Source organism: Frieseomelitta varia, unplaced genomic scaffold, assembly GCF_011392965.1.
Source record: "Frieseomelitta varia isolate USP_RPSP 00005682 unplaced genomic scaffold, Fvar_1.2 scaffold_203, whole genome shotgun sequence".
NCBI lineage: Eukaryota > Metazoa > Arthropoda > Insecta > Hymenoptera > Apidae > Frieseomelitta > Frieseomelitta varia.
The window spans coordinates 693,742-718,443 of record NW_025109784.1 but is presented as its reverse complement, the minus strand read 5'-3'; the positions used below and the strand labels follow the sequence as shown (position 1 = coordinate 718,443).

General features: G+C 33.9%; 1 protein-coding gene across 6 annotated transcripts in view; it reads right to left on the bottom strand.

Annotated features, from left to right (window-relative positions):
- Positions 1-539: 539 nt before the first annotated feature.
- The window catches only part of LOC122526901 (tropomodulin), a 79,601-nt gene continuing 55,438 nt past the window's right edge, over positions 540-24,702 (bottom strand). For 2 of the 6 annotated variants that reach the window (XM_043650546.1, XM_043650548.1), the window contains exons 2-10: positions 4,837-4,989; positions 4,584-4,751; positions 4,378-4,504; positions 4,067-4,287; positions 3,817-3,971; positions 3,644-3,740; positions 3,391-3,538; positions 1,903-2,007; positions 1,760-1,833 (exon numbers count right to left, since the gene is read on the bottom strand). In XM_043650546.1, coding sequence (XP_043506481.1) covers positions 1,922-2,007; positions 3,391-3,538; positions 3,644-3,740; positions 3,817-3,971; positions 4,067-4,287; positions 4,378-4,504; positions 4,584-4,751; positions 4,837-4,989 — 1,155 coding nt within the window. In that variant the 3' untranslated portion in view covers positions 1,760-1,833; positions 1,903-1,921. Of the gene's footprint in view, positions 640-1,759; positions 1,834-1,902; positions 2,008-3,390; positions 3,539-3,643; positions 3,741-3,816; positions 3,972-4,066; positions 4,288-4,377; positions 4,505-4,583; positions 4,752-4,836; positions 4,990-5,661; positions 5,832-19,081; positions 19,286-24,702 lie in introns of those variants that run through there. The other 4 variants (XM_043650549.1, XM_043650551.1, XM_043650550.1 and 1 more) reach the window with 4 other exon arrangements.

The following is a 24,702-nucleotide window of genomic DNA, read 5'->3' as shown; positions in this document are numbered from 1 at the left end:
AAATTCTTTCCTCTTTGTGTGAAAGTTACATCACCGTGAATTTGCGAAGGATACCAAAAATCAATTACAAATACTTCGAAATAAATAAATTTTAGAATTCTACTACTATCGTTAAAGTTATCTATGGATTTAAAATCAAACTATCCTCAATTATAGCACAGTTTATGAATATATACTATGATCGTAATATATGCGAAGAAACTGCCAAATTATATACACATTAGATACTATAGACACTAATTATATACACACTAATACTATAGACAATATTTTAAATTAAGACGATGTAATAAATTAATCTTCATCCGCGCCACGGGATCACATGAAACATGATCTTCCAAAAAATTAGAGGCCTCTCAGACAACCGTGAAAAATCGTTCGTAGCCAAAAATCGCTTTTACACTAATCCCGCCGTCCTCTCAAGCGTACAGAACCTTGCATTCTATCGGAAAGCAACGTTAGTGAAGCTGCAAAGTAACAAGAGCAGTTAAGACTTGCGGCAAGAGAAACGCGAACAGCATCAATCTGTTGATCGACCACCGCTTAAGGGTGTAGCTACCTTTCATTGAATCAAGGCAGGTTTCCTGTGGTTCATGTTAAAGAATCGGAACTGTAGCCGCAGCGTTAGGTCTTTCCGTACTGTTGGGAAAGAATAGAGGTGTCGTAAGTATACGTCGCAGCTCTGACTCGTGGAGTCTCATATCGGTGGGTGGTAAAATCGTTTGCATTACAAACTAATTCCATTCTTTGTGACAACTTGGAGAAATCGAAACGATCCAGATCGCCTTCCCCATTGTTATTAACTCTGCTACACTCTGTATGCGATTCTTTTGCTTATTTTAATATAATAAAATATAAAATATAAGACAATAAAATATAAGACATTGTTAACAGTCTCGTTAAAGTCTCTCCTTTAATATATATTAGAAATTTTTTTTATTCTTTGGAACAAGATTGGAATGTAAAAGTTTGAAAACTGTAGCAGATTTAATACAAATGGACAACTAATAACATTGGTTATTAACTGATCATTTCGAGGTCTCTGATCAATTAGGATAGGCGTGGTACGCCATCATAATCCTCTCGGCTCATCATCGTAATCACTGCAATCAATCTAAATGTTATGTGACGAACATCTACACGACTATGAAACCATAAATTGCGGAATAGACTGTGGACAATTGATGCACGTTAACTTAGGAACTCCGCCTGTAAATATGATCCGAGATATGTCCAAGATTCGTGTTCGAATAGCTTTGTTATGTTTCCTGTACTATAGTTCGGTCTTATCGCTTTAGCAGATGTGTGCAACAGGTTGAAATAAGGGATGAGACAATGCGAGCAACTTAAAATAAAATTCGTGCGAAGGATGTATGAATGTTAATAATAATGTACGTACGAAAGAGTAATTGCTATCTAATTAACAATGCACTGAATTTAACATTGAAATTTCTGTTTTTTTGTTTCATAGGTATGATCACTGTAACAATTTGTACAACTGATATTTATAATGATAATACCGTTACAATATTAAATATCAAATGAATAGAATTATCACTCTAATGTTCGTGATTACTTGATTTATTTTTCTTATTAATAGTACTGATAATATTCTTTTTTACTAACACAGAGGACATACAAATATTGATTTAAAAATTATTTTAAGAACAATCACACGTTGGACCAAGATCTACTCACGAAAAGAATTAATCAAACCGGTACAAAATACATTTAACAAGTGAACGATCACAGGCAAATAATTTTCGAGTATGGAATATCGTTTAATCTGGTCATTCATTTACATTCAACGTCATCACAAAAGTTGTACGTGGACCAAAGAAACAAAAAAATCAGGCATGAAAAACAAGTTTCCAATACTTTCGTTTGACAAATACTACTCACTGCGCTGTAGAAATCAGCGCTACGTTCCGTTTGGTACACCTACTGGGACAACGAAACTTTTCGGAAGTTCACCGGCCTCTAGCTTAGCGCGTTGCACTCGACAGACTAACAAAATAAACAGCTCGTTAAATTATGAATATTATTATAGCAATTTTGTAGACTGAGTTTCAAGCAAAATATAAACCAATGCAGGAGTTTCGTATGTCCGCGCGAAGTATTTTCAATGATTTACATGAAATGGACGTGAGAATGATAAAACGAAAAAGATAAAAAGCTTGCATTGGATGAAAAACGTGTGGAAGATAGGCATGCTGCGAGGTAAATGTAAAACAAGATTTGAACCTAGAATAATTTATTGTCGAGTGATTATATTCGTTTCTGATTTATTGATTTATATCTGGAACTGGTATTGCGTCATAGAGTATGATGTAACAGAACAAAAGTTATGCTAAACTATGCTTCTTAAATTAATGCTATTATCAATCGTTCCATTCAGTAAATTAAATGAAGGAAACTACACAAAAGGATGAATCATAGATTTCTTTTCTGCTTCGTTGCTTATCAATATTAAATAAGCTACATATAAACAATGGAAAATAAACGCGACTTAAACAGACTTATGTCAAATCGAATTCTCATGTACTTTTAATCTTTGGTTCTGTATTTGACTGAAAATTGAAAACAGTTCAAAAGTATCGTCGATGAACTTTCTAGGTACAACATCCTTTTAGTATGAGAAATAGAATGGAACTCTCCAAGAAGTTGTTAGAGTGCACAAATTGTTAAAGGTATAGAGAAATATCGATTTCAAATGGGTACACTCATAATTACCTCTATATCACTAGCTAGAAAAATAATAAATGAGTTTAGCGGGATGAATGGATGAATGATGATGTGCTAATAAAGCGCTATGAAAAACTACGAAGCAGATTCGGAAGAGTTAGAAGCATTTCGTCATATAATCTCCATGGTCCCCCATACAATTGCTCCCATCTAAACGAAAAATTAAGAGTATGAATATCGCTTGGACAAAGAGGAAAATCGCGTCTCTTTAGAATATAAGAATAATTGTTCGAATTAAAAAAGAAAATACAATTCCAATGTGGCACATATCTCTGGATAAATAAATCTGTAAAAAATTTTTTTCGTTATAAATGAATATTTGAGACACATGAAATGACATCTTAAATATAATATACCTGGGAAAGAATATTATTCAGATTATTTAACAGAGATATCTCTGATGCAATTGTAATGTTATATCAAAAGTGAAACGTTGCCACTTAAGATTATTATATTATCGCTTAAATGATTAATGATTGATATATCTTATCAATAGTTTTTATATATAGAAACATACAGAAAAATATAGAATTTTTTATTTAACAATATGAAATTTTTTATAGACCCTCCATAAAAAATTACTTTAGTATGCCCGAAATTAAGACTTACATAGATTTTTTTTTTAAATGTATTATTTCTACTTACTCCTATCAATGTTGCGTTGTAAATGTGCAGCCACGCGATGTCTAGCGTCATTAAATTCCAAATGAAGACCAAGTCGGAGCAATGTCGGATTCTGTTCGACCAATTGTGTAATTTCCATTTCAATTTTATTTCCCAATACCTGTGATCTCTAGACAATAGAAAAAAGTATAAAACACAATATATTAATAATTACAAAAGATTTGTTACATTTAAGTGCCGGATATAAGGATATAAAATTTTAATTATATTTTACCTGATTCGAACATCGAAATTCTTCTATTGACTTCGTTTTAAGGAGTGCCCTGATGAGCCTCACTATCACAGCTGGACTTATAAAGTTTGTTTCCACACTAAAAAATTAGGGTTTAGTATATCATATCTAATAAAGATTATTGATATAAATGGGACAGAAAGTATAGTACTAACTTGAGTACCCTGAGAGTAGAATTTTTCTCTAAGGCATCTGCCAACCTTTGTGCAGTCTTATCAGTGAGTCCCACATTTGTCAAACTCAAGGATTCGAGATGTGTATTTATTTCCAATCCTTCAAATAATTGAATAAACTTCTCGTCAGATATATTCTACAAAATAATAGATTAATATAAATATATAGCAATGTATATATCAAAATTTCTGTTTGTATAAAATTGTAAAATCATAATCTTCATATACTCACTTTAATGTTATTCCAATTTAGATCAATTAGCGAAGCATCGTCTTCTCGTACTTGTTTTATAGTAGCGTCAACATCTGTGTCATTAGGTGGCTCCATTGGATAAGGTTTTGGTTGACTAGCTTTTGTTACACCATCCCAACCCAATCCAACAGGTTGACCAGAATTTAATAGAGAAGCATGATACTGATCTTGGTTCATCATGGAATGAAATCCAAGAATAGCTGCATGTAAGAAGTTTGTATTAAATATAATATCAAAGTATATATTTTAACCAAAACTTATATCATTCTATCCTAAAAATTTATATTTACCAGCAAGATCAATAATTTCTTCCTGAGTAGCATTAGACAATGCTTGCTCATATTCTTCTCCAAGATCAATGGCAATTTGCTCATCTACTGCTTTTTCTTTTGCACTTTCTTGAGGAGGTGGAACCCACTAAAATATATACAAAAATATATATATATATATATATAATAGTTTTTAACCTATAAACCTATTGTAAATAAAATAATACCTTTTTGCCTCTTATTACACCAGGTACATAAGGCTTCAATTCTGGCCTATCTGGTGTTTCTAAAGCTTGTTTGTTAATGTGTTCAATAAGTTTCTTACGATTTAGCGGTCCTGTAGGACTCTTGTCACATTCATAGCTACAACGTTCCGATGGTGGCATAAAGCTATCCTATAATAAATAAGATAGAATGTATTTATATCAACCATTTTATCAACCATCTTAAAGATAGCAAAGATAATTCTGATTCTCTCACATCAGGATCCACTTCCTTTGCTAATATGTTGATTTCTTCTGGGGTCAGTTGTGCCAATAGGTCGTCCACATCCACATCATCATATTCACTCAAGTCCTTGCCATACAGCTTTGCTGCAGTTGTCATAGTGGTTGTTTTGGTTGATGAAGAAGTCTGGAAAGTTTCCCATGGTTCTTGGTCAACTACAGAGTACCTCCGTGACATTTTATTGACTGATTTATTAGTGTAACTATCTAATGCCATAGAACTGTCTCTACTACTACCAAACTATATTAGTATTCTAATACTACAATCCGCATCATAAAAGAACACAGAATATCGATTCCTATGGATACTGATTAAGAAATAGACAGAGAATTGATCGAATTCCTTGAATTGACCGAAGTCTTGTATTATTTATTAATGATTAGTTTCACTCTCCTTAGATTCGCATAACCAGACACGCGTGAAATTCACTGAACTGAATGGCTCGGACAAATGAATGACAAAAACAGTGGCGGTTGACGAACGATCGCAGAATCGATGCAAGCGGAGACGATGAGTTACAGTTTTTTCGCGTACAATATCAGAGGCGAGATACTTCGTCACGGAACACGCTCATCACTACGCGTACGCGTGCACGCAGATAATGTTCCTGATCGGACGATCAGCAAATCGACAAGTTGCATTTAAATTCGGCAACTGTCCAATGCGGCTGATGCCCTTTGCCCCAGATAATTCGGGATCGATTTTCATTGACAACTCATCTGCCAAATCGGCAACCCACGCTAAACGCTAAAAGTCGTCTTTGAAATATTAACATTCAAAATTGAGAACGAGACTTACTACTGGCGAATCGTACACAACAACGAGCCACGATGATGGGACCCTTCAACGCGAAATTAGGTGAACCGCTCGTAATCAAATACACCTCGCCCACTTCTCACGACAGACGTACACTTCACTGACCAGTTCGCCGATTACGGCTGATTGCGGCAGCGCCCTTTGACGCTTATACCATATTTGAACAAAGAGTGAGCGGAACGGGCTGTAGCTTCGCGGTGTATTTCGTAATTATTCGAATAAATTTCGAAACGATCGCTCGGTACGGGGCAACCTTCGAGATGCTGGAAGTAATTGTTCTACTCTATTAATCGCTTGCAACAATGAGATTCAATTAAAGTTTCAAAGCATTTGACATCGAACGAAGAATTAGTTTGAATGTAGTATACGAAATGCTAACCCACGGAGAAAGTTTCTGCGCGTCTAGCGTCGCGCAGGTATTGACGTGATGTAGCACTCGTGGCGGTTGTTTCAAAACACCTCCATATACGTGCAAAAGTCGCAAGCTGAAAATTGAACGATCGTTTACCGTTTTTGCTCCTTACATCGAGTCGTTCAGTACTCTTGAAAACGACTGACAATGATCTTTAACTCGAGACAGTCTATATTATAAAACGAAGTTAAATTATAAAATAGTAAAATACTATATAGATAATACCACGAAGAAATCATTCGTTCTAATATCATACCACGTCTACATTGTACCATAATTTAAGATCTTAAATCAATTTAAATCATCCAACTAAAATAAAGCATTGAATGATCGACAATAACGTTTGTTAATTGTGGCGCGATATTCGAGTGAAATGCCAAACGTAATCGAGAAGAATTTGACGAAAAAACACGTGGGCCCGCTGCGTAAGGATAATTAACGCGATAAATCAATTCTATCCAAGGTCGTGCAAAGACCGGTAATCGGTGTATACACATAAAGAGTGGGGAAATGGTGGATGCAAGGTGGGAGCATGTTGCGCAGGCCTGTGGTTCTGAAAAGACAGAGCGGCCATCTCTGTCGTTCTTCGGTCGTGCAGTTTTGATTAGAGAGCGTCTATCGCGCGCTGTAGCGCTCGTAGCGGCGACAGCCTCAAAAATAGCTGAAGCCTCCTCGCAGGCTGGCAAACTCCCAACGGTCTATACTTGGACATCACCGCGCCATGATTATTTATAGTGAGCGCGAGCGCGGCCACTGGCCTTCCTGCGAACTAACTAGCCGCCTCCAAAGACGATCCGTCGCCCGTGACCTAGGCCCGCATTAATAACGATTACACCCCTGCGCTCAGGAATACGGCAATCTAACCTCTGCTTCTACCGCTTCTATTACATTTCTCGCTTTTATCGCATGATTTTTAGCATTATCGTTATTGTTATTGTCGTCGTTCTTATTTCTTGTTATTTTTAACAGATGAGTTAAATGATTACACAAGAAGGTAGATACAAGACAATATAAAACGCGGGAAATGATTTGTAAGAAAGGAAACACGACGAACTTTTAACTTCTATTTATAATACTCTGTAAATGAGATTGATATTGTTAATAATTATTAATCGATGTGACCATTGATCAAACGATAAATATATAAATTATATTATTATCATTATAACAGACAATATTTTAAAAATTATGAATGAGAAATGAAAATGTAATTTGTATTGCTATATAATATGGTTGTAACGAATATAAAGTTTATTATGTTTGAATTTTAATATTGATCTATGTTGAATGAATGTAATTAAAATCTTTCATACACACAATCTAAAAAAACACATACTTATATAATTGTCATATCGTAATTTAATCATTACAAATGTATCATACATCGATAAACTTGTTATTAAGTGCATGGAAACATTATTCAAATAGTTTATACATTTGTAAAACTCCATTAACTATTGTATTAAATTATGTATTACAATTATTATGTGTCACAATTATTGCTCGTTTTTAAAAAAATCTATCTCTAAAAAACTGCCAGTTTCTAACATCCATATTCATCGTTACTTTCCTATTTTCTCATGCGCAATCTCCGAGTTACGCAATTTTCGAAGAGGATACAACCGATATCAAATTATTAGCAGGCTCTTTCCCTTATGATGCAACCCAGAAAACATCCCGCTGCACACTCTCCTCTTTCAATGCAAATATTATTCGTCATCGCATCGATGAATGCACGGAAGACAATATAGCGAAGAACATCAATCATAACACGCGTATCATCAGATTAGAATGAAAACTTTCAGTGCTCCAAATAACGCGTGTGTGCTCTCACTGGCTGCGAGAAATCTGTCCGCTAATTAATTTGTACGGCTTCCTGGCAGCTTTATTTCTGTACAGCCGAATGAAAACCGCTCCGGCTTACTTTCACGGCCACGAAAAAAGGCGAATCGTTTTCCATCCGGACGGACCTCGATAATTACCGATGATAATTTCGCGTCACGTAGCAACCACGTGTTGATAAGAAGCTTCTCGTGAAAGCTTCTTAAAAAAAAAAAAAAGAAAAATACATACTAGGGTCATCCTTTTCTTGAGAATGCTGTATGCGAGAAAAATTGATCAGAACGGCGCGAGATTTGGATGCCACTGTTTCTAATAATAACGAAAACAAAGTGAGCTGCTTGACGCTCGCCCAGAAAGCTCACAGTAACTCATGAAAGTATCTGAACAGTTGGAAAAATCTTTTTATGAATATATTTCGCGTAAGTTATTTAAAATATTTAAAATATTTATACACTGTTATGAGTTTTAATTATCATGATTATATTCGAAAAGTTTGAAGCAGATCTGAAAGGAATATACATAGAAATTACACGGAAGTATTTAAACGATTTATTAGCCATATTCGATATTTGTTATATGCTTAATTATGATTATATATCTTTCTCATATAATATTACGAAATTTCAAAATATTTTGTATAACATGTACAATATGGACGAAAAAGTTTTTTATAGTAAGTATCCAAATACTTTCGTGAGACAATATATGCCGTAGACAGTTTTGGCGAACGTTCTATTCGATAACATAAAAATTCTTTGCGTCTATCTCGTTTGGAAAACTTGTGTCATTTGAGTCAGAACTGTCGGAGATGAAAGTGAACTATGAAAACGAACCAGTTCCCAAGAAATATAATACGTTTACGAGTTATTCGGTCACGAAAATCCCATGAATCCCATGAGAAATCCTTAAAACTGTAAAGTAATGGCATGAAGTTTAAATTCTAAAATGATGGAATCATTTCTTAAATAAATAATATTAATATTTATAACGCAAGTTATTAAAAGTATACGAAAAGTTAGTCGATATGCTCTGTAAGTGGAAATATGAACGTAAGCTGTTTGAAACACTTTATTAAAACACTGTAACGAGGATATAAATTGTGAACGAGACGATAATGGCCTTAATATGATGTAAGACAGGAAGCTTGTGCAGTTATAAATTTAACGTTTCATTCATATTAACCTTAGATCAGCAGGAAGAGGTGATATTTTTAATTGTGTATTAATAGTAAGTAATTATGTCCACCATCGAGAGTTATTTTTATCCTGAATGGCAAATCGTTCGAAGCAACCTTTATGTCTTTGTCACGATTTCTTCATAAAGTTCTAAACAGATTATAAAATTTTCTCTTGCCAATTATAAGTAAACATTTCTTCCATGTATTGAATACTTAATATTTAATTAATCGAAGAGAATTCCTACGTAGATTTCATTTTCCAAATATGAAATTGCATAAATTTAATTCACAGTTTAATTATAACAAGTGCTCAACTTTCGATGTTTTGTATATTTTTGCGCACTCTGATCAAACACTTTTTGTACCTTTCCCTATAAATACATAAGAATTTGGCCATAAGCACACTGGAAGCCACGCCAACAATTTTGCGTCGCAACAAAAGACTTTCCTTTCATCCTAACTGGCTGTCGCCAGCTTCGAAACTTGCGCCTGTTCTCTGTAAGTTACTTTTCTCTCCCAAAGTTCCCTGATGTCTGGAAATTAAGCCGATTTTGGCATCGATAATGGCCGTGGAACGAAGTATTACAATCGAAACGATAGCTTGCGCTAATAGGCCGTGCATGCAATTAGGGGGCCATGTTTCCTCAAACGAGCTCTTAACAAGTGTACAAAGCTAGTATTTTAGTGGTAAAGTGTACAGAGAAGTTCGAAAAGAAGCAGGGGCTAGTTCCCGGCAAACGCGTTTGATACACTTTGGACTAGTTACCATCAATTAACGTGACTTCCCCGCCAGACATAAATGATCTACTGTGTTAATTAACATGGTTTTCAGAAAAAGTCTACCAACGCAATGGAGAATATATTTTTCTAAATTGAAACGAAACGTTTTTTAACTTTATTTCTTGGATTGGATCGAATTTGTATTACAAGTTCGCGGCATTCAATTTTATTCATGTTGTAGATAATATTGAGATATCTTCTAACGTGATTTTGTAACTTTTTGATAAAGTGAATTCGAAGGGCAATACTTGAGATCTCAGACTTTTCGGAGAATAAATCTAATATTTAATCTGACTTAATTTTTACGAATTTAATTTTTGCACTTCAGCGTAATATTTGAAACATAAAGAGTTTTTGGTATCAAAGGTATTATTCACAGAAAATGGTCGATCAGGAAGAACCAATTTCATTATTGATGAGTCGTGTGATGCTGGAAGCTTGTAAGAATTAATTTTCTAGCCATTGCAGAATAATACACGCCTTGACTCATGTAGTACAAAAAGTTGAATTTGATTGAAAATTAAATGAAATTTGATTTTTTCACTTACATCTTCAATCTCAATTTCTTTTGTTAAATTTATTAAATATTTGCGGAGATAGAAATTAAGCATCTTAATTTTCCTGAAATACACTTCTCTAAAATCTTTCATACAATAAAGGACGTTGAATTTAAAAAAAAATACGAGAATGTACAAAATCTTAGAAAAGATTAGTTGTTAAGTCCGCAGAATAGCTTCATTAGTTTCATTCTTCGTAGATGACAATCTCGTGAGAGGATCTTAAATGATATAACTATTCTTCCAACTTATTATATATACTTTGAATTATGAAACATTTGCTATGAAGTAAGAGTAATTCTTTACGAAACCAAATATCGCTTAATAGATCTTTATACTGTAGAAACTTACGAACGAAATGCATTTATGTTTGTTTCAATGTTCGATGATTTCAAACAGTCTCCAATAGTAAATATTGAATTACTTGTAATTAATCTAATTATTCAATTTCAGGCAACTTTCAATAATATCATTTACCATAAATAATTTGAAGAAATTGAAGAAAAAGCTAAAGGAAAAGACGGACAAATTGGAAGAGCGAAATATAAATATTTAAAAACGTTATAGAAAATAATTATTAATCCAATAATCAAATAATACCTATAATGATAAAAAAAATGTTTACTTTTAAATTGCTAAAGTTCTGGTTTTTACTTTGTATTTTATTCCGCATTCTTAGTAATAAAATTCAATCAAATGAAAAATTCTAAATATAATGATAAAAAAAAAGTTTACTTTTAAATTGCCAAAGTTCTGATTTTTACTTTGTATTTTATTCCGCATTCTTCGTAATAAAATTCAATCAAATGAAAAATTCTAAAAATCGATCTCGCATAACTTGTTCATTTTCTTAGCGAAATGTTAAAAAAATAAGCAGGTCACTAGTGATTAACAACGTACTTTGTGCAAGAGCTTTCAACGTATTCTGAACAGCAAAGGAAGTGTCACGAAGATAACATTTAATTACAAAATTTATCAACGAACTACGATAAACGGAGTAAAAGCGGAGGCGAAGGCCTTCGGCCAAGGAAACTTAGAACTCTCGATGAAGACCTCAAAGTCAATCAGAAAGGCGCGGTAATCTCTACACGTGGTTTAAAATATTCAGACATCTCTAGGTAATATTTCATGGAATATCTCGTGTATAATTTGCGTGCGTTATTGAGAATCAATGATATCCTTAGGAGCTACCCACGCAAATAATCTGCAAGTCGATCGATTCTGCTGAAATGGAACAACCCTGTTTGTTTAATCAAAGAATATTTATATTTCCTGGTATTGTAAATATAATTTAGTAATGAAAGTGAGGTAGCTTAGGTGGTGTTATCGATTATGTCAGTCGTGAAGAAACTGTCATGTTGTGTTTAAAAATATGCGTGATAATTTTTATCATTCGCAGTATATCGTATTAAATTAATTTCTATTGTAAAATAGAAATTCTTATTGTTTTATTTCATATTTTGTGACGAAAGATTGTCACAAAATATTTCTCTAAATTCGTAGAATTAAAATTAAAATCACATGATCAACTATCTTCCAACTAAACTGCAGATTCATTCACAGTTATAATAATCTCAAGAAACTTCGCAGTTCAACTTTGGACAATCATCGCAAAAATTATTAAATTAAATAATTTTACATACTTCTGCATAAGATATTGCGTTCAAAAATTTCTTCAACGTTTCCTCCGTAACGTACTCTAATTTTTGCGCTCTAGCAACACGCCGTCGAAAGAATGATAGCTCAACATCTCGCGTGTGCGTCTTCCTGAAATTATAGTCGGACTGATCTAACGGTGATGTTAATGCTTAGGTGACAATAATCCGTTATCCTCTGGAGCAGAGAACCGTCAGCGGGTTTCACGACGTGCATTTGTCATAGTTTCGGTGTTACGTAGCACCGAACCGACTCGAATTGCCATGCATAGAAATCGGGAACTCGAGTCCTTTCGTGTCTTTCTCCCATAACGGAGCAACTCGGAGTTGTTCGCGTTAGATATTTACGATTAGAAGCAATCGTGGACATTGGCAACATGCATGGAGGGAAAAGTTGAGACGAGATGTGACCAAATGTAGAGAGAAGTTTCGTCGAGTCTTCCTGTTGCTTGTGTAACATCGAGTTTTGAAATGTATTTGTTGTAGTTTCCATTGTAAAGTATAATAATCTCCATGCGACGAGTATAGCACGTGTATGAGGAATTGAATTTACTAGATTACTAGACCTAAATTCGATGTTCCTACTGATCAACGATGTTACATCGATGCTATCAAGTTGAAAAATATGTATCTCTTCCTGCAATTTACCTAATATCGTATTCAAAAATAAATATATGTATGTATATGCAGAGTGTCGCCACGATTTTTCAAGCACTTCTGATTGTGTGACAAAAAATGTTTTGAACAAAAATTAATCAGTTTCTAGTTGTCTACAAAGTACAATATAAAAAAATTCAAGAAACTTTCTTTTTCGATAAAAAAATCAAGGCCACATTGATTTTTTCAAATGGCACCGTGTATTTTTGACTTTTCAGGATTGTTGCTTCTTAAAAGAATGAATTCAACGACCTACTATACTATAACCTCCAGATATCTTTGCCTTCAGAAATTTAGGTTTAATCAAAGAGAAATTGTTCATTGTAAAGTTTTCGTGAAAATTATGTTCTCTGAACCAGTGAGGATCAACTCTGAGCCAGAAATGATAAAAAGGTCTTATATATATTCACCGATCCAACGTTTTATTGTCAACAAAATTCCAATCTCACTCTTGCGAAACGGAATGAAAGAAAAGGAGGGAAAAAGTCGTTTCATAGAAAACGAAAAAGCACGATCGAAAGACGTCGAACTTCGAGGCGTCATCGACAACTGGAGATATCTGCTCCGATCAACATTGTTCTACCTGTTGTTTCGCGAGATAGATGGCCGTCTGTGTTAAACAGCTGGCCCCCGCTAGGGAACAGCTCATCCTGCAACAGGAACCGTTGTTGCAGACGTCACGGGTGCATGGATTTTAACGACCGTTACGTCGCAAACGAAGCTTGAAGATCGTTGCACGCGAGGTTTCATCGAGCCGAGGGATTCAACGATACAGGATGCAACGTGACTCCTCCACTTTCTTCAACCCAGCGTCATTTAATTAGTTCAACATTGAAAAACTAATTGGTTCGTTACCAAATATAATCATCCTCCACGCGTCCAACTAATTACACAACCTGACGGTTCATTGAAGAGGACGTTTGTCTTCGATGATGAGGACGCGACAGTGAAACGCGAAACTACCGGAAAGTTCAAACGTCCCAAATAATTTGTCAATTAATTCTTAACTGGCGTCGACGGACCATTCATTCACGGAGATCGTAATAATTTAATGTTAAATTAATTAATTTCGGAATCTTTGATTTAATTTGATTTGGACGTTGGTCTCTGTCGCAGGGTATCGTGAAATAAAGTCGAATACTCTTAAATTTTAGTAATGGCGATATGTGAGGTGAATGACTCATAGACATCTTTCTTTTCAATTTCATAATTATTACGTTAGATGAACCGATACAATTGAATAAATACAACTGGAGAATCTGATGATCAAGCGACTTGTAATTTGTAAAATTTCATTTGTTTCGTTACTTTTTACGAGAATTCATTGACACTGATAACTTGTAAAATTTTACTAGTAACATTGGTTAAATTGAGCAAGAGGATCTTAGTTTTTTTCTATACGTGTAATCAATTATAACATGATGCATTTTTAAATATTCTTTGACCTTTAATAGTGACAAGAATAAAATGGGAAAGTACAGTTTAATCGAATGACATTATGTTCGATAAAACGTAGCAAATTTACATGCTTGTGAATAAGACACCGTTTCGTCACGAAATAAACTTTTGATTTTTTTCTTAAAGTTCTCGGCGATTTCTCTGGAACGTGTATATTGGTGAGAAAGTTTTATATAGAAGTTTCAGAGTATTCGCAGAAGTTGATTTGAAACGTCAAACATGACACTTTGGGGGAAAGTTACGACTATTTCTTTGCAACGTGAGATATTTTCTACGATTTCTCTGGCTGACATTAGAATAATTTTATATTGAAATAGTTGAAAGTTAATTTAAACGTCAAGCGTAAGATGCAAAACGAAAAGAAATTTGTCGTCAAATATTTCGACGTTCGATCACATTTTTACAGTACTACAGTGATTGATTTATCCTGTGAAAAAGAGCGACGGACGCAAACTATAAGTGTCGATTTCCGGTGAAGCAGATCCTGATTGGCGACAGGCCAACAGTGATCAAAACCAATATATTTGACCCATACCGCACGCAAAAGGTCCCGTAATCGTGAAAGTGTATTGATTCCAGCTTCGTGATCTGGGTCATTGTGTCGACTTTTCAATCCACAAGCCAAAAAAAAAGAAAAAAAAAAAAAGAACGAACGTTCTCTTTCAAATGGAAAAGGTGAAATCGCCGAACAACTTGACAGATTGAAAAATTACGGAATTTCAAAATTTATCTACGATTTTATTTGGATGCTATTTTCTTGCAACAAACCGAGAGTTTCAGGAATTCAAATAACATTCAAGTCCGATGATCTTCGTCGACATTAGTTTTGAAGAAGAATTTGCTGAAGAAGAGTTCTTATCCAACGAATTTCTTTTTTTATTCAATGAATTTCTTTTGATCGCTAATTCAACGACAATAATCAAGTGATGAATTCTAAAATTGAGTAGAGAAAAGTGATATTGTTATAGATACTATTTTTTTTAAATCTGCCTTGGAAATCAATTGAAATCATTTGAAAGTAATCAGAAAAACTGGGAATATCACGAGAAATGAAGTTGATCAATTTGGCTTGCGACGAATATTATGCTTTTACACAGTTGTGATAATTTTTTTTATGAGTAGTCGATATCAAATGTTATCGTTAATTCAAATGTTGACGCACATTGAAGGCTTTATATTCTCATTTTAAAACCTAGCGATTAAGAAACTAAGAGGTAACAATCCTCGATTTCCAATGACAGGATTGTTTTTGCTGTTAATTCTCATAAGTAGTTGCACACGTTCTCTTTAGTCACGTCCATTAACGTGTTTTATGGGCGGAAATATGTTGAGTTGGATAGTTGAATCGAAAGTCCAGACGATTAGAGCAGCAAGAAAAATGATTGAAAAACATTTTTATTCTTTAACGAAGTTGCTTTAAGAAAATACTAATCGTGAATTATCGTTAATTAAAGCTTTTCTTCGGCGATGTATTACGTTTAAATACACTGATATTAATAAAGAAAAAAAGAAAAGGAATATATTGAATAAATTTTGAAACAAATGACTAGAAAATAATTAAATATTATTCCGCTTTTAGAAAGTGATTTCCACGTAGATACAGACATTGAAGATAGAGACCTTAAAAATGGTCTTTACTTTAAAAATAAGTATTTTGAAAATAAGTTTTACGTCATTATCATTGTCATCTCAACATTCAACGAAATCTTTTCGTACGATACGAATTCATTTTCCTACACGCTGGAACTTACAATTTCATTTTGTTGCGCGAATATTACACGAAATGACATTTCTAATATTAATATTTTCTAAGATTGAAAATATATACTTTTGGTATATTAAGATCGACTTTAGCTAGCGTCACGCATCATTCATGTTATGACACAAGTCCACTATGCATATTTTATACCCGCGTAAGCAAAATTATGCGACGTATTGTGTAAGGTTATCCTAACAAAACAGACAACTCCTCTACTCGTTGAATTTCTCTTTCGTTGCCATAACTTTGAATACTTTCGATATCGAAGAAATACAATACGTGTACGTTATCGGTTATCAAATCTTTCAGTAAATTAATCTCCATAAAAATATAAATATAAATTTGTTTAAATGTCCACAGTTCACTTGTCGCTGTACCTACTATTTAACTTCCATGCAAATTTACATTTCTTTAAAAAAAAAAATGTAGAACTCTTTGGCAAGGAAATATTATTACCCTCCGAATATTTCATGCCGAATTTCCCATAAATACGCAAAATCCACTCATCGTCATCACTCGAGCAAGTGTGTATCCTTGGCATGAATCCTTCGCCAAGTCGTAGCCAGTTGTCGTAGGTCAACGATGCTCGACGTGATCTTCCGGCGCTCATATATACATACGTGACTCGCAAATATAGCGCGAGGATGTGATCGCCGGATCGTCACGATCGTGTCCATCCATAGAACGCGGAAAACGCCCGTTTTCGGTAATAATAACGCGCGATCGATCGCGACCCCTGGCCCGGCTCGCTATCCAAATTAAATCACCGCAACACTCGCCGAGAGAAAGCCGCGCGTTTCATCGATCCCGCGGCATTTGTACAATTAATCGGCGCGAAAATTTCCCGGCCGCCTATTATGTCCCATCGATCGACGTGCAGCAATATACTATACACGAAATCACAGAGAGTCGATCAAACATCGGCCCGGTCGTTAATTAACCGGCACTTTTCTTCAGCGAAACTGTTCAATGAAAGCCAATTATCGCCAAGGCATAATCTATTACCTGCCGTGATTTTATTTACGCGATCGTTTAGTGATAGAAAGTGATAGAAACGGACAATCGGCACGGAGATTTGTGGGGAAATTTCTAGCGTCTTGTTGCAGGAAAGATCTTGAGATTCGTGGAAAAACGATATCGACGTCGATAGTTCTCTAGTCTAGGGGAAAATTCTGAGATTTATGGATGGTGAATTGTCTCGAGATGTATTTTCCTTTTTTGAAGAAAATTCCTGCGTGAAATCGTTTCTAAAAATATTTTCGAATCTGTTTTGGCAACTGTTTTCAAAAACTTGTGGAAAGATACGATGTCGATGTCGTTCTCGGAGAGAATTCTGAGATTTGCGGGGAAGTGAATTGTCTTGAAAAGAGATCTTGAGACCTGCGAAACAAATTCGGCGTGGAATCGTTTTCTAGATATACGTTCGAGTCCGTTTGAGAATATCGTTTTCAAAGATATCTCGAGATTTGTTGAAAAATTTCTCGTGCAGTTCTTACAGTGATCTTGTCGTTTATGGAAATGAATTCGAACATGAATTTTCATTAGGGAGTACGCAAGATATTAGTTTCCAGAAGAATCTTGGCATTTATGGGAGGAAAACCACGCGATTGGTTGCCTTTTTAAGTTTGTAATTTGAATATTCATTGATTCAGAAAATTATTTATGAAACATTTAGAAACACGATAATGTTTAATAAAATCAAGGAATAAAAGAATCGCGTATGTTTTGCTTTTAATATGTGCATGTTTCTTATTCAAATGGAAATAATCATTAAAAATCTAGGAACGTAATAAATATTTCGGTATTTTACACTCATTTTGTTCTTTTTTTCTTTTTTCTTTCTGTATCTTTTCATTATGATGAACAAAATGATATCTATACTATCAATCATTTGAAAATGCATTGACAAAATATTTCTATACATATTCCATTAGAATTTCTAATCTACAATATTACAGTTTGTTTGCTTTAATTAACGTTTTCCTATTATTAACGCGAATAATGGATACTCTATGATGAATAAGCGACATTCACACTGGTATGTGATGAATTCTGCGAATTATGAATTGCTAATGTCGATATCTATAGAACAAACGAATATTCTGATAATGGAATAACGAATATTCCGAAATTAATCAATACGATACTGATTAGCGATAAAATGATCGATCTTCGATGGCACTTACTTGGATAGAATGGCATTTGAAACAATTAAACGTTCGCGTTTCAACATTTTGGACATTTCATGCTTGCTTTCATTCAATTTACTGTTTCTTTTTTCCTGTTAACACATTGATCGTTAAGAGATATAACTTGAAAAATATTAAAATAACATCGAGAGTAAAGTGGAGAGATTTCAACAAAAAATTAACACAAAGTCGTGTGTCAACATTATTCTATTAACACAGATCTGTTAAGCGAGACGTAACAGTATAAAATATCAAAATTAAAATCAACTCTCTATCCAATTCGCTAAATTAATAATCTATTAGACCAACCTTGAACGACTGGACTAGGGGGAAAAGATCACCGAATTATTTTTATATTTTGTGACCGTGATTTTTCAATAAAGAAGTGTCAAAGAGATTACTTCAAAAACTTTGTACATAAAATAAAGCGAAGCGTACAAATGAGACTCGAGAAATGTAATAGTAGTTCATGTTATAATATAAATTTACCATATTATTCAAATAAGAAGTTTTCGACTCATTCTAAAAAAAAAAAAAAATATTATTGTATCTATAATCAAATTTCCAAGTCAATTAAATTTAAACTTCTATTTATCCTTAGACACTGAAGTTTTCAAAAAAAAAAAAAAAAATTCCTAAAACTCCTTTCCTATATAATTATCGTTTAACCTTCGTAAAACTCAACTATTTCCTACGTATTCGCGTGACTTGTTAATTAAATTTCATATTACCATCAGTAACGAAATTTTTGCAATTTCCGGTTATATCGACGTCAATTCCCCACGACAAACACTGTTTGCAAAAATGCGAAGATCATTCTAACTTCAATCTCTCTCGGATGAACTTTAAAATCGCATCGTGAACGTTCTTCCTGTCGTGCATGTCGTATCACCGCGCGCTGAACCTAATTACTTACTCAGAGAGAAGGCCACACGTATCGTCGTCGATCCCCCGATCTCCCGAAAGTTTCCAACGTCGATCGATATCAGGAAGACCCCGGCCGAGCGAAGTTAGAGGCACGAGGAACGAAAGAGGACGCTAAAAGGAATGACACGAGCGAACGAAGACGAGGCTTCTGGAGCTGGAGCGCTACTAAACAACTGACTTTTATGCTGGAAGCTCGATGAGAGGACGGCCCGGCACCGGTAGTAGTGGTATTGTGCGACACGTTGGCTAGCAAAGTGTACGAACTGTCGGCGATTTCGTTCAAAAACAACTTTCACTGGACGTGGCCGACGCGACGCGTGTCCCCATACACGGTCAAGTGGAATTTTTCTTTTTTTTTTTTTTCCCCCTTCTTTTCGTTTCTATCGGCGTTTTCACTGAGAGAGAGAGAGAGAGAGAGAGAGAGAGAGAAAAACGCAACCGTAATCGTTACCGAGCCCGCCAGCAATTAAGAGCATCCGCAATTGAGACCAGCTTAACCCGTTTCGCGGCAATTTGCATTAATAGCGCCGTGGCAATTGTCACGTACGTGATGTACCTACGTGTGTGCTAATTTTCGACGACGCGAAACCATTAAACCGCTCGTGGATGATTTTTACACGGGACGGACGAGAGCCGGTGCTCTGCTTTGAACCATCGGCCGATTTTTATTTCGTTTCTGGTTGACGCGATCGTTTGGGCAAACTCGATTTCTTTTTCTCTTTGTCTTTTTTAATGTTAGGTTCAGGAAGGAAGAGTGTTTCAAGAGTAGAGTTTTAGATATAATACAGTCGACTGGATGCGCGTGTGTTAATTTTGGTATTCGTTTGGTATAGAGGTGTAAGGGAGAATCACACAGAAGTGATTTAAAAATAAAAATGTTTTATTTCTGCATCGGTCATGTATCATTCCATCTCACAGTGAAAGAGAAAACTTATTTTTGTAGAAATCTGTTGTAGATCTTCTATTGGAAATTGTGGTAACAGTAGTTAGGTATACTTTCACATTAAAATAACAAATTTCTTTCAATTCACTTTTCAACACGAAATATGGACAACGAGATAAATAACGAGTTAAATAACAGCTATTAGAGTTATCTAATGAGCTTCCACTCCAAACAAAAACGAACGCCGTTCGGACGACACGTTCAATAGCAAGTATATAGTACACAGAGTAATTAAAAAAAAAAAAAATTCTTTTACGAAATTCAATTCTCAATCTTTGTCTTCCAAATTTTCACCATCATGCATATGAATGAAATATTGAATCATAAAATTTCTGCAATTAAATCAGTATGTGAAACTGAGACATAACTTAAACCATTATCTTCATGAAGCAAAAAGTAAATAAAAAGTAAAATTACAATAAGTATAAATAACAGAAGGAAATTACATAATCTTAGGTGAAATAAGAAATAAGAATTCAGAATCAAGAATTTATCTTAGTAATCACAGCTCGGAAGATTTCACACAAACAATGGACAAAATACGAATCGAAAGATGAGTTACAAGCGTTCATTATCCATCGAAAATGACGCAACGAGGCAGCCAGATGCGTACGTTAATCGAGAGAATGTTGTGGCCGTGCAAACCGGAGAAAATCCGTGCCGTTCATCCGCAAGGAGAGATGCGTTTGCAAAATATCTTGAGATTTCCACGGTGTTTCTACCTAACTGTTAATATGTAAGCGCGATGACGTTACATCTCGAGCCTGCGAGATGATATCACACGTATGCCTCGATGGGCAATCGTTTGTTTGTCAATTTGAAATAATTTCTCGAAGCATCATTGTACAATGTTGCTACTCTTACGTTATTCAGCAACATCGTGAAGCTAAATAAAGATGAAAATCAAAGTTTCATATCTTTCTTGCTGCACTGGTCAATGGTCGAGTAAAAGTGAAATTTCAACGAGTGACTATGCAGATCCCTCTTTTTTCCTTAGAGTACGAATGTGACGTTTAGGTTTGAAAAACGTTGAACGAGCCTTTTTGCTTCGTTTCTCGCAGACTATCTTGAATTTTTATCGGGGATCATCCTAAATGATTTTGGAAGTCTAATAAATTTCTTTTCTGGATGAATTAATTTTGAAACTAAAATATGTATTTTGTTCTTTTGATATATTTAAGTTATGATATATTAAATATACTATACAAGATACATAGTACTATATTAGTACTAGATATTAAGTAATAAACTATAATATAAGTTTTGATATCTTAAGTTACTGAAAATATGTATTTTATTCTTTTGATATATTTAAGTTATGATAATTAAGTACTATAAGTACTATAAAGTTTTGATATTAAGTTAATGAAAATATGTATTTTATTCTTTTGATATATTTAAGTTATGATATATTAAGTACTATATTAGTACTATGTATTAAGTAATAAACTGTAATATAAGTTTTGATACATTAAGTTACTGAAAATATGTATTTTATTCTTTTGATATATTTAAGTTATGATAATTAAGTACTATAAGTACTATAAAGTTTTGATATTAAGTTAATGAAAATATGTATTTTATTCTTTTGATATATTTAAGTTATGATATATTAAGTATTATATTAGTACTATGTATTAAGTAATAAACTGTAATATAAGTTTTGATATATTAAGTTACTGAAAATATGTATTTTAGTCTTTTGATATATTTAAGTTATAGTCTAGTAAAAAAATGTTTAACTAAACAATCATTTTTATCTAGACAAGATTCAATTTCATATTTCATTTTCGTATATATGACAATTTTCTAATTTTCAACTTCTCGTTGTATTCTTTTTCGTATATATGACAATTTTCTAATTTTCAACTTCTCTGTTGATACTTCTTTATTAAAATTATTATTATAGAATTTTGGATTGAGTTTTCGAGTTTTGAATTCTGAAGGATTTTCATTGAAAATTTCTCGAGACGAATTTTTCAAAGACTCGGATTTTCCTGTTTCCGATAAATTATATCGTAATAGACTATTATTTATGATTGAAAATTTGGCAGTTGTTTCTTCATCGTGTGGAAGCCGTGCATCATCCCAACTAATATTTGAAGGCGACAACGATAGTCGTTTAGTGCGATCGTCGAAGAGTGCATTAACTCAATAAATCTATTATTAGGATCAAATTGCGCAACCTGGAACTAAATTAAACGTTTGAAAAATGGCCAAATCGAGGCACCGTGTGCCTCTAACAACAAACAGATGTTCTGACTAATCCATTAATAAATAACAGAATATAGATCGAGAAGTACGCGAGTAAATTCATCTTTCAAATAACTCGACTTTCCACTTTCATTTCTCGTTATTTAAAAAAAAGAAAAGAAGCAAACCAAAGAGCAAAAGAAAATACACGAGAGGAAGAAATATTCTCTGATTTGAAAGAAAAATATTTCGACGTGAGAAAGAGAAATTGCAATCAAAGCCTGTGCTTAGTCCCAGCAAAATTGTCCAACTTTCAGCAAGATTTATTAACGCTTCCATGGAGAAGAAGATTCATTCAAATTCATGACGCGCTTCCTGTTTTCTCGAAAGATCCTTTCGCTTACGATGGAAAGTTGTTGAACGATAAACAATCCGTGGTAATCGTGAGAATTGGGTTACCAAGTCTTATTCTAAATAGAAGGAAGAGGCGCGCCCAGGTTAAATGAAAGAGAGGCCCATTGTTGAGGGGCGTTTTCAGTGAATTTTCGACATTCGAAACGGTATGTTTCGCTTTCTCAGCTGGTGAAAAAGTGAATTTTATTTGCGAATGCCGATATTCAAACGTATTTTTATTTGTACTTCGCGTCTGTCCGTGGCAAGTTGCTCCGTGTAAATTACGCATCGACTGAAATGTCACTTTAAATGCCACCGTCGAGTTATCTAGCCGCACAGTTGCGCCATTACGTCAATAATGGTATTAGTTTCGTAAGTAAACGCGCGAGTATTTTATCGAAATTATGGATAAGATGAAGAATTCTCTACGTGCTGATGTTCTAATGATATTCTACATTTTAATATCTTACTCTCGCAATAATTACTTCGCTTAAGCTTACTTCTATCACGGATAGAATAAAAAAGTGTTAGAATATTAAATAAAAATAAGAAATTTTCATTAAAAAAAAAAAAAGAGTAAGAAGAAAAGAGTATTAGAATATGTTAATTGCAGCTGAAGAATATACTTCACTTTCGGGGACAGAGTTAATGCAATTAACACAGTAATAATTTTTATATTAGAAACTGCAGTTAACGTGATATTAAACTTCGATTAAAAAAAAAAAAAAAGAAAGAAAATAATTCTTTTTCTCGAAAGAAATTTATTTTAAGAAATTTATTTTAAGAAATTGTTCAAACCTGAGTTAAGCTTATTTATATTCATTGCTAACATTCATTGTGTTAGTTTGAATGACATCTTTTAATATCGACTACGTCATACGCAGGCATATATATAATATTCGAACATACATGAATTTATAATAGTTGAAAATTGATCATCGGTAAATTTAATTAGCATTATTGTTGAAACCGCAGGCGAAATTTAAAGGTAATTAACCGAGTAAATTTATGTATTTATTCATGAAATTTATCCTTCGAATGAATTTAATGTTTCATATGATAATTGCATTTAGTCGAAATTTAATTGCTGTTACTTAATTTTGAATTAAGAAAATACAGGTCCTTCGTTTTATAACTCATTACAGATTCATCGGGAGTTTGCTTAATTATTAATTACGATATCGATTAGATATCAAACAAGATTCAACATGGCAAGAATTAATATAGTATCACACCATAAAAAGAATTTTACATTATCAATAACACTATAATATTTCATTCTGAGAATCTAATGTAAATAATACAACACTTAATTTAATTTCATCATTGATACGCGTTATGCATTCATGCATTTTTATAAAACTTCGTAACTCTGAACTAACTACTAAAATGTATTTCATTTGTTAAACATTCTATGCAATGAACATTTTGTACATATAAAAATTAAATTAGAAATTAAATTGTACACATTATACGCATCTTTGAACCTCCCTTCCCATAAATGCATAAAAATCTATCGTCTCTTCTCATAACATTCCATCTCCACTAGAAACAATTAACATTCAACATCCACGATCACTTTCCAACAAGTTTACTAAACATTTATCGCCCCTGTTATTCCCACGCTGTGCATTGGGAAAACTATCCTTGTTTTTCTTCCCTTAAAAAAAAAGAAAAAAAAAATTTTTAAAATGCGTGTTTCCCAATTGAATGCGGTGTTTTTTTTTTTTTTTTTTTTTAACGACAAACCAGGCCAGCCGGTTAATTAATTGCACGTGGCTCGTTCTAACGCAAACAACAATAGGTCGTAACGATACCAGAGGGAAAAGTACACGCGAGTGACCTTTTCGCGAGTTAGTTTCCCACGCGTGGGTAGCAAACTGGCCCGGTTGATCGTGATCAGAATCCGAGCGGAACCGTGCACCATGAAATCTATCGGGGAAACAACGGGCTTTCGTTCCGAAGCATGCTAAATCTTTCGGTGTCGTTTGATCGATCTGGATCAATTTGGATTTTTACAAAAATTCTCGTATTCTGACGAGAAGCTGCATGTTCCACGTAAACGAAAAAATCGTTCGTGA